The sequence below is a fragment of the Perca flavescens genome, chromosome 12, assembly GCF_004354835.1.
Source record: "Perca flavescens isolate YP-PL-M2 chromosome 12, PFLA_1.0, whole genome shotgun sequence".
Lineage (NCBI taxonomy): Eukaryota > Metazoa > Chordata > Actinopteri > Perciformes > Percidae > Perca > Perca flavescens.
The window spans coordinates 13,578,177-13,588,819 of NC_041342.1; the positions used below are offsets into that span (position 1 = coordinate 13,578,177).

The 10,643-nt window shown below is 37.2% G+C and overlaps 2 protein-coding genes across 2 annotated transcripts in view; one reads left to right on the forward strand and one right to left on the reverse strand.

Annotated features, from left to right (window-relative positions):
• Positions 1-885: 885 nt before the first annotated feature.
• Positions 886-5,783, reverse strand: LOC114565493 (uncharacterized). The gene is made up of 6 exons (XM_028593569.1): positions 5,392-5,783; positions 3,972-4,154; positions 3,605-3,862; positions 2,735-2,833; positions 2,099-2,116; positions 886-1,665 (listed from the first exon to the last, which is right to left on the reverse strand). The coding sequence occupies exons 1-6, from the start codon at positions 5,456-5,458 to the stop codon at positions 1,580-1,582; spliced, it is 711 nt and encodes a 236-aa protein (XP_028449370.1). The 5' UTR covers positions 5,459-5,783; the 3' UTR covers positions 886-1,579.
• Positions 5,784-8,471: 2,688 nt separating this feature from the next.
• ppp1r7 (protein phosphatase 1, regulatory (inhibitor) subunit 7) overlaps positions 8,472-10,643 on the forward strand; it is a 4,308-nt gene continuing 2,136 nt past the window's right edge. Inside the window, exons 1-5 of the mRNA XM_028593529.1 lie at positions 8,472-8,580; positions 9,377-9,472; positions 9,711-9,766; positions 10,168-10,233; positions 10,483-10,613. Coding sequence (XP_028449330.1) covers positions 8,541-8,580; positions 9,377-9,472; positions 9,711-9,766; positions 10,168-10,233; positions 10,483-10,613 — 389 coding nt within the window. The 5' untranslated portion in view covers positions 8,472-8,540. The remainder of the gene's footprint in view (positions 8,581-9,376; positions 9,473-9,710; positions 9,767-10,167; positions 10,234-10,482; positions 10,614-10,643) is intronic.

Genomic DNA, 10,643 nt, shown 5'->3' on the forward strand with positions numbered 1-10,643 from the left:
ACAACCTTAAAAGTTATCCAATTCAAAGAAGCATCAAAAAGATCAAATTAGTAAACAGAAAGTAGAGAAGCACAACGTTGAATAAATGTTCTATTCTATATATATATATATATATATATATATATATATATATATATATATATATATATATATATTCTATTTTACTAAAGGATATTTCAGTAGAAGACTCATCAATACACTCAATAATCAAATATCCTTAATGTATTGGTTTCTCAAAGGACTATATGCTAGGAACAGGAAGGATAATCCGATGCAGCGGATTTTGATTGTGTTAAAAGAAAATTGCTTGCATTCAGCGATATATCATTTACTGAAGACATAGAACATTAATTATGGAAATAGACAGAACATTTTCAAACCATCATACAAACTTGAAAGTCTGGTATTTTTAAAACTATTATCAGTATCCTATCCTTTTCCCATTGCTAAGATTGCTTAGATTTGAGAACCACTTAAGCCACATCTATTTGTTCAAATGTTTGTTGTCACATGTTATCAGTTCTAATATAATTTACATTTATACGTTTTTAAATTTTGCATTGTGTGTTATGCAGTATATTTTTGCTGTGTATGACAGGTGATAGTGCTGTAATGCAGCTTTTAGTGTGCATGAGACCAAGTGGCCAGCACACAACTATTTTATGAGGCAGACTAAAATATGAATTAAAATAAATAAAGCTGTTGTACTGTTTGTGACAAGTGCTTCATTTTGATATTCAATCTCAATTAGATATGTAGGAGACTCAAAGCCAGTTCCAAACCATCACTTAACTGTGCCCAAATAAGGAGAGGTATCAAATTCTGGATTTGTCCTTAAATCAGCATTAAGGGTAAGCTGACAGCATGAAAGAAATATGAAAAACATTCCATAAAATAATCTTTAATTCAATTTCTTAAAGTTTACATGAACAGGGAAAACGTAGACCGTCCCAACAATGTAACAGTATCACAAAGAAATAGTAAAACCATAAGGATGGTATCTCAAACCAAACCACACAATCCGACCCTTTGGATAACTGGACACACTTACAGTAGTCCATCCAGTGTTTGGCAGAGTTCAGTGTGATTGGTCTATCACTGGCAAAACAAAACCCTTTAAGCAGGGCCTTATCTACAGACTTTAAGACAATTTGTGACATTCTCTGTCTTGACTTGCATTAGATACTGTACATGCTTGAAATAGAACATTGTCATTGTATTTATTTTTATATTAGTGTTCCCTGAATAGCTTAACCCAGAAAATATTAAAAGACAGCAATCATGTTTACATTTCTTTGTGTATGTGTGCGTATTTATATATGCAAAAATAAGAAAATTCTATGCAACAAAAGAAGAACCAGTGTAAAGTGTGATACATATATTAAAGTGCACAAAATAATGTGGTCTGGAATCCATACCATATGAGTTTCAGACAGTGGGCTGTTGGTATTTTAGCAAAGGTTTTGGTTTCATTCATGGAGCAACACTGTCCAAGTGTTAAATCAGTAAGTGGACATTCAACAGTAAAATTGAAGTAGAAAGCTCAAACGTGACCCTGCTCATCAGCTGGAGCTTTGAATTACAAGGTACGGTAACCACTGGCTTCAATGTCTGGAGCTGTTTCAGTCATGTCTTTAGGGTAATGTATAATCGAGCCAACAACACCTGCAAGGAAATCAAAGACCACAGATTAGGCTGACATTCCATGACAGGAAAAAAAAAAATAAAATAAAAAAAAAAGTGAGCTGCGCATTCTCATTCACTGTTAAAGATTATTGGATATCACTCCTAACAAAATTCTTATGATCATTAACTTTCATCCCTGTGTCACCTGACAATTGCAGTCATAATAAAAGTGAGCCTCACTGTGACTGAATATGACTGCAATTGTGCAGTGATACGTGCAGTATAACCTCACTGTGAGTTCATACTGCACGTATCACTGCGTGACTCAGGATGGACAAAAGAAAATTAAAAGAACATGCCCATCTAAAGGGTATGTGGTTTTGAGTTTTTAATATTTAACTATCAATATTTCCCAAGACTGTTAACTGAGAAGTCGACAGGGACTAAAGAGATAACAGACATGTTTTCTTACCTCCAGGGTGTCTCAAACCTAGGCAGAGAGTGAGAGAAAGACAAAGCACATCATTATGCCTTATACATTTCCCTGTGAGCATGAGACTCCAAATGATGTGACTATCATGTCAATCATGGGAAAGCAAAAGTTTCAAAATGTAGGTGTTAAATTAAACCAGATGTAAAGATTAAATAGTAAATATTAAATAGTGCTGCATAAAGATTAAATAGTGCTGTATACTGACTCAGTGGTGAGAAAGGCAAGGTAGAGACGGTTTCAATATAGACGCCTGAGGAAATTCTGGGCATTCCCTCAAATACTGAGAAATTTCTACTCCTGCATCATCGAGAGCATCTTAACAGTAAACATCACTGCCTGGTATGGAAATAGCATCAAATAGGACTGCAAGGCACTGTAGACAGTGGTTCATTCGGCTGAACACACAATAGACAGTGTCCTACCCTGCCTAAAGAGTATTTACACCAGGCATCGAAAGAAAAAGGCTAAGAGAATCATCAGAAATCCAAACCACCTGGGCAACAGCCCTTTCTCCCTGATGAGGTCGAGTACAAGGCCAGGCCAGCACCGAGAGGCTCGGGAGGAGCTTCTACCCTCAGGACACTAGGATCAAATGAGGACACGGACAACACTCACCCTGGTTTTTGAAGAGGAGGAGGCTGATTACGATAAGTCCTGTAAACGCCAGGAGCACCAAGATTGGGATCAGAAATTGAGGCGAAGGAATTCCTGGAACTAGAAAAACAAATACAAATGTAACCCGACTGCATGCCAACAAACAGGCCACTGTAAAATGTATGGTTAACTCTATGTGGAGGTGGACCGTTGCAATCACAGGGACAAACTGATGCTTTATGTTTTCATAACCCTTTTATTCATTTGTTTAGCATGCATTGTGTCACAGGACTTGCAGACCAACCGCATCAGCTGCCTCCACCATCATCAGCATTTGGGCTCCTTACCCCCCCCAAATTTTCAAACCTAAAAGGAGTTCAAACTACCAGGCAGGTACAGCTACGGACCCAGAAAAGTATTATCTTATATTATCGTTAATTCTATACGTTATCACTCACATTGTAGTCAGAATAAAAGTGAATGAATGATGTAGAATGTGTCCTGCCTTACAACAAAGTTGCACCTGATCATTCATGTCACAGGCAGAGTGCCTTAACAATCATTTATTTTCCACTTTTGCACTTAATGAAAATGTTTTTCCATGGAGGGCATCAAGTAAGGCTAAAAGCAAATGCCATTAGGAAGAGAATTACTGTATAATATTGTGCCATTTTGCACCATGGTTTGCTCCAATATACACAATTCTAGTTCAAATCTGGTAATTTGATTGTAAATATTGGCAGCTGGTGTCCACAGCACAATACTGCAGTATCAACAATGTGGTCATTGCACATTGTAACATGCACTCATTAGGTTCCAAATCTGTTAAAGCTTGCCTATAGTTAAAAAAAAAAAAAAAAAAAACTCTCCAAAGCCAGAAAGAATATATACCTGACTGCTCCACAGAAAGCATCAGTTCTCTCATCAGCTTGATGCATCCCTCCTGAAGGGGGGTCCTCGCCGTCTTTATGCGCTGCTTTTCCTGGTCCCACAGCACTTTTAAGGCCAATGCTTCCGGTACGTGGGCTGTCCACGTGTCAGAGTGGTCCAGAGTCAGATAGACCTTCCCATCATAGAACACACGGTCGGTCCAGTGCAGTTGAGACCCCTCCAGTATGCATTCACGAGAACGAAGGACAGTGTGGTTTCCTAGGGAGGAAGATAAAAGGTTAATAACAAACATAATATTTGACCGACAACAAGATTAGATCCAAGTTGAGGTTTTGATGTCATTACTGGTACATGATGATTTTCTTACTTAGGACGGACGTCTGGTTGACATCGATAAGAGTTGGAAGCATTGCATCAGCTGACATGGTTTGGATAATACTGTCAACTTCCTGGTTTTTGCCAGTTAGAGAGACTCCATTGAGAAGGACCTGCTCCACGACCTGCTGAGCACCCACCACTCCCCACTGCTGGACCTGCACTATGATGGTATCTAATAATTAAAAAGTAAAAAGAAGTAAGACTCCAGATGTTACAGTGGTTTTAAGTCCCCACAGGAATTGTATTATGTAATGAAGCAAGAGATGCAAAATAGGCTAAAATGTAACTTGTCCACAACACATTTTAGATTACTCATTTGCAAGTAGCCCTGCATAAATATTTAACTTTGCAAAACATAAATAGATTATAATAGCCGTGAAAAAAAAGTAAAAATTAGTAAAAGCAATCATTCTGCTGAATGGCCCTTTTAAGTGTGTTAAATTATGAATGTTTTATTGTTGTTCAATGTGGCATAGGTCCAACCATATGTTGGGTACTTATTATTGCAATGCATTGTAAATAGTTAATTTTGAATCTGCTAAGTATCTAGTCATTGCATTTGTACTGGAATAAAAAAGTAGCCTAAACTGTATTACCAGTTTCATTAGTTAGCTAGACCTGTACAATCTGATGCATTCTTACAAGAGACCTAAAATAAATCTTCTTAAAATCCTTTTAAGTTTATGTTGACACAGTCAGACAGGGACTGATTTAAGTCCTGGATTGTGTTTTGTTGGGTAGGTGTTTCCAACTACCTGTTCCCTTATGTAGCCTACAGTATGTAAACAAGGGTGGATGATACAGTTAACTTTCAAAAATTAAAGTATTCCAACAACACCACAACTAGGCTACCTATGGCCTCTGGGGATAACACGCCTTGTTAGTGTCAACAAACACTGAACACTACGGTTTACAAACAGAGTTAATTGTATTGACATTGTGCAGTTGTATAAGCCAGCTGTACAATAACCAATTATCCTATGAAAAAACGAGCAGTTAAAAAGTATAAAAATTACGAATCTTCGCAAATTGGAATGACTCGAGTGTATGAACAGCAACCATAGTGACATACGCGAAACTGGCCCCCCATCTCATCCAAAAATTATTAAAAACACTGCCATTAGTTTGTGCTGTAAAAATTATCGTAAGTGCTGTTAAGGATTTTAATTAAACTTTACATTTTCTGGCCAGTGACATCACCCATTAATGTCCAAATCTCCCCAAAATGGTCTCAATAGTTTGTGCTGATTTGTGCGGTTCAAAAATCATGTATTCATTACCATAGTATAGCCTACTGTAGGTATAGCTACATGTGTAACGGTACGTGCTTACAAAGGCTTAGCTGCTAACGTACATAAGCGTGGGGTTGACTTAACATGCAATGCAAAGAGACAAGCTTCTGTTCTTACCTATTGGAACAGGACACCCCAGTGATAGGTCCCATAAAATTAGCCCAAAAATACCAAGAAAATGCATTTCAAGCGTCACTTGCTGTCGACTTAAAACCGAACAATGTTCAACCGTCAAGGAAGGACAAAAGTCTCCAGAGTTATAAATAGCAAGGATAGTGTTAAGCCATAGCCATTTAAGCGTAACCTGCGCACTAATGATACATCCAAGAGCCAAAACTTTCACTTCTCTCCTTGTAGGCTACTGCGTACTTCCTCGGACTGTTTCGCTCTGACAAACTTTTTTTTTAAATGTACATCCGTCTCGCTTCTGATTGGTTAACCTATAGCTGGCACATCCCCATTTTATTCTATGGCTCTCCCTCACAGATCCAGCATAACTAGGTCAGAGCCTGTCTATGGAGAGCCTCTTCACTCCCTATCTCACTCCCTATTAGCCCCATTGTACCAACCCGGAATTTTCCCGAGAGTGGAAGTTCTCCCCTTATTAGACATTCTCTGACTAGGTCCTGCTCCAGGAAATGAGTTAAACCAAACAAGCACCTGGAGTCAGAGGTCAGGAGGTGACTGGTTAACTAACCGATTCTCTAACAGCAGTAAAAAGTACAGTAAACGTTAGATCATTCAACACTGAGTGCGGTAACTATGGTAACATGTTTTCACCATGGCAACAGAGTCATGGGCATTGTTATGTTTGCCAATAATAACATGTAAATGTAGCATTTACCTAAGTAGTCTACGGGTTTAACATTGTACTTGAGTCCACTTTGTTACTTTAGACGCTTACGTACTACATTCCAAAGGGAAATATTGTAAATTGTTCTCCACTAAATTAATCTGACAGGTATAGTTAGTGGTGTAATTAAAATTAGCTCACATTAATGCTTCAGTGGTAATAATCAAAAATATAATACATAATAAATGAAGTGACAAGTTGATACTTAAAGTATATTTTGCTGATAATTCTTAATTTTAAGTAATATTTGGAACTGGCAGGACCTTGTAATTTAGTATTTTAAATTTTTTTTACATTGTGTTATTGCTACTTTTACTTATGTACATTATCTGAATACATTTACCACCACTGACAACCACATCACATATTTTTTTGTGGATCAGTGGAGTCAGATTTTGAAGTAGCAGTGAGGTTCCATCTTCTACTGGATTTTCTGTTGGACATTTCTGTTGCTTTCATGGCCATTTCAATTAATAGCAAGTGATCACCAATTGATGAGGGGGTCTCTGTTTCCTTAACTTGTCAGCTCAGGCTTAACAAACTCAGAGTATCTGGTAAACATACTTTGTGGAATAGGCTCCTCCACTCTGTATCAGGACAGAACACCTCTGACATGGTTGGATAGTATTACAAGTCTGTCTTAAAGTCTGTCTAAGCTACTCAGTTGTTATGTATCTGACTTTACCTGTTTGCATATCATTTTCTCTGGATTAACTACAAATATTAAAGAACTAAAGACATGTTTGAGGTCTCTGTACAATGACTTCATTTTCCTTTATGGTATCCATTTTTAAATGTAGGCTATCCATACAATAATAATTTTAGATATTCCAATACAGGGAATGCATAACATCCATTATTTTAAAAGACTTAATAGGCTAAGTAAATCTAACTGCTGTCTTCTTTGTCAATGATGTGACATGCAGCTTCCTGTGATCCTGCCTGTTGTCAATTACTGTTCATTTTAGTAAGTAAAACGTTTAAACTTATTGTTATCCTGGCTGACACAGCCTGTTGTTTTAATTGGTCTGATGGAGGTGCATTTTGTTCATCTCAGTCTCTCAGTTTGATATTAAGTCAAGTATAAATTCTATGTTCCTATTGTTATCATATCTCTTTATAAACGTTAATGTTATCAGAAACGAATGACATAGGAGCATACTAATGATTAGATATGTTGAGCTATATCTACAGTATCTGTCTAACTTGTATGGGTGTTTTATGCACAAGTAATGTTATGTTATGTTTATATTATGTTATGTTATGTTGTCTTATTTTATGTTATATAAAGAATAATTATTTGAGTGCTGATGTTGTCACCAGACCTTTTTTACCAAGTGCCTTAATGTTTTGCAGGCAGATTCTTAAAATGGAAGGTATGCAAGGGGAGATGGGAATTGATTGTATAAACAGTCAGCTGAGAGTGCAGGGGACTACAGAGTGAGGGGATTTTAGGAGTCAGGCTGTTTTATGCTTCATGTAATCCAATATGGCTGGCTTTGCAGTGAAATATGATAAATATTACCTACGCCACACTTTTGTAGACAATTCCTTTACAAGCTTGTGATCCTACTTACTTTAAATAGTGTTTCCTTTTTTTTTTTTTTTTTTATTTATTAAATGTGTAAATGTTTGTTCTTTATCTAATTCTTATAATAATAACAACCCTGTTGTGACACTGCATAAACCTGCATCAGGAATTACATTGGGATCCATATAGAGTGTTTGTGTTGGAAACAGTCAAATGTTTTGCACCAATTAAATCTATCTACATAACAAAACTACTGACTTTGGGGTTAACCTAGAAAAATGAAGGATTTTTAAGTTTTCTATTTTGCTGCCTTGTTGTTATTCTTGTTCTTGGTCTAGGAATTAATCAAAACGTACTTACAACCTGTACTTTAGTAAAAGTAGTAATACCACAATGTAAAAATACATGATTGCAAGTAAAAGATCTGCATTGACAATTTTACATAAGCAAAATACACAAAAGTCTAATCAGTAAAATAAAGAAAAATTACCCATTATGCAGAATGGAGAATTCCACAATTGGACAATTGTTATTGATGCATTAACATGTATACAGCATTGTAATGTTGTAGCTGATCTATGTTGTGCTTTTTATACTGTTGGATAGTTTAATAATACAAATGCATCATATTCTATGTTGATCATATGTTTTTATATGTAAATGCTAATCTGCAACATAACAATATAGCTGTCAGATACATCTAATGGAATCAAAAGTAAATTTCCCTCTGTTTTATGGTATTGTTTTAGTAAATACGCAGTAGCTACAATGTGTGGTTTTCAGCGGTTTTTAGTGTGGGCCACCAGCGCCCTCCTGTGTCTGGCCACAGTATGAGCCTTCACTGGATTGGCTGAGCGGTTGTCAGGACTGTTTACAAGAAACATGGCTTCCAGGTCTGTTGGAGAGCATCAGGAGATGGAAGGCGAGTAAATGTGTAAAGATGACCCAGTGACATGGTTGTATTAGCTGGGTGAACTGGCATTAATTTAGACAAATGTATCTATTTATATATGAGCACATCCGGCGATTAGTTTTCCTTGTTACGAACCACACCTTCACCATTGGCTTGCTAGCTAACAGGCTAACAACAATCCTCGTTAGTTGACGTTATTCAGTTAACGTCAACTCACACTGTCCTTCTAATTAACATCTAATTTCCGTTTTCATAGCTGCGTTGTCTAGTGTAATGGTTTGAAATTTGATTTTATGTTTAACGTAGCTCGTCCGCCCATATAACATCTTTCTAGTCGTAAACCTGCCTACTGTGGTCCAATTAGCTACCCAGCAAGCTAACATGGTTAGCAGTGTTTACCCCTTGTGTCAATGTGAGTCAGCTAATCTTAGTTTGCGAATTGTCTCTAAACTGGTAAAATTGGAAATACAGCTGTGATCGCATCCACATCAATTCAAACTAACCGATTTAATTCAGTAACGTTAATAGTTGTAATCCCGGGTGGGCCCACATGTTTTCGCAATGTTTGCATGTTGCAGAGTGTAGACACATGATCTAACGTTAGTTAATAGCCTTTGGTTTGTGAGAGTCAGACAGAGGCTGGATGCTTCACATGACATCCCCTGACTCCTCAGCAGGCTAGGTGGAGCTGGGCCTAGTCTTTACATCACATTACATGTGCATCAGCTACACGTGTCGCTGATACAACAGCTCTGCGTATGTATAGAGAAATATAGCTTCACTTGTCTTTATCTGCTGACTGTAGTTGACCGAAGGGGTGAGTCTGAGGAGTCTGGTGATGAGGAGACTAGGAGGAGGAGTATCAATGGCAACGTGGACCCTACTCAGCCCTCTACCACTGGTAAATCAGCACATCTGCAGACCGCACAGCTAAAGTGACAGGCTGACAACTGTAATGTAATTCCATGTGAATGATCAAGAGTGTGACACATATCAAGCTATCTACATAACAGCATTACGTAACTATGAGTCTTTTCAAGTGCTTTAAAACTGCCTTCAGTGTCTTTATGATGTTTATGAAAACCCTACCTTGATCCAATGGTCATATTACGTTATCTGATTTATTCTTCCATTCCAAGGTAAAGAAGAGTCTCCTGTTGACATGGACACCATAACCTTGGACCCAGAGGAAGAGGTTAGTAGATGGTCTAAAAACATTGCCGCAGTTTGGCAGTAGCTACTGTCACAAAATGTTGTAATGCTTTTTAGCAAATCCCAAGCAGAATTCCCTCTACGGGACAATAAAGTATATCTTCAAATGTCCTCCATCTCAATTTGGTAGGATGATTATAAAAGACTTCAGTTGTCTTTTAGGAAGGTAACATTTTTTTGGTAGATTTTTATTTGTAAAACTTGGGAGTGGACATAATATTCTTTATTTGCAATGCAATGCAATGTTATATGTTAAAAGGTTATGTTCTTCTCTGACAGATGTTTAACCACTGCAACTATATCTTTGGTGTCTGTCAGTCCACTACGTGTGGGCTAGGCACTTGTATGTACATGATTAACTCTAATAACTACTTTTCTTTCTAGGATGTTGATCTTGTTCATTGTCGTATTGGAAAGATTGAAGGATTGGAGGTGTTACAGAAAGCTAAAGTAAGTCATCTCTGTTTTTAGTGCCACTGTCAGTGAGTAATGAAGTAATGGTAGCAGCGTAGTATGCAGAACCATTATCATTTTTTTTTTCTCTAGAGAAACCAGACAGAACTTTGGTTGCGACCATTTGTTCTTTTTTCTTTGTTAATCATATCTATCTTTTTTTTAATAGAAGGGTTTATGGTCTATGATGAAATACAGCTATTGATTATATTTGTTAATTGCTTTCTTTTAATCCTCTGTGTACAGACACTCTCCTTACGACAGAATCTCATCAAAAAGATAGAAAACCTTGAAAGTTTGAGCTCGCTGCAGGAACTAGATCTCTACGACAATCAGATCCGCAAACTGGAGAACCTGCAGACCCTCACAGAGATTGAGTAAGTCTGAAGAAAACAGAAGGCTTTGTT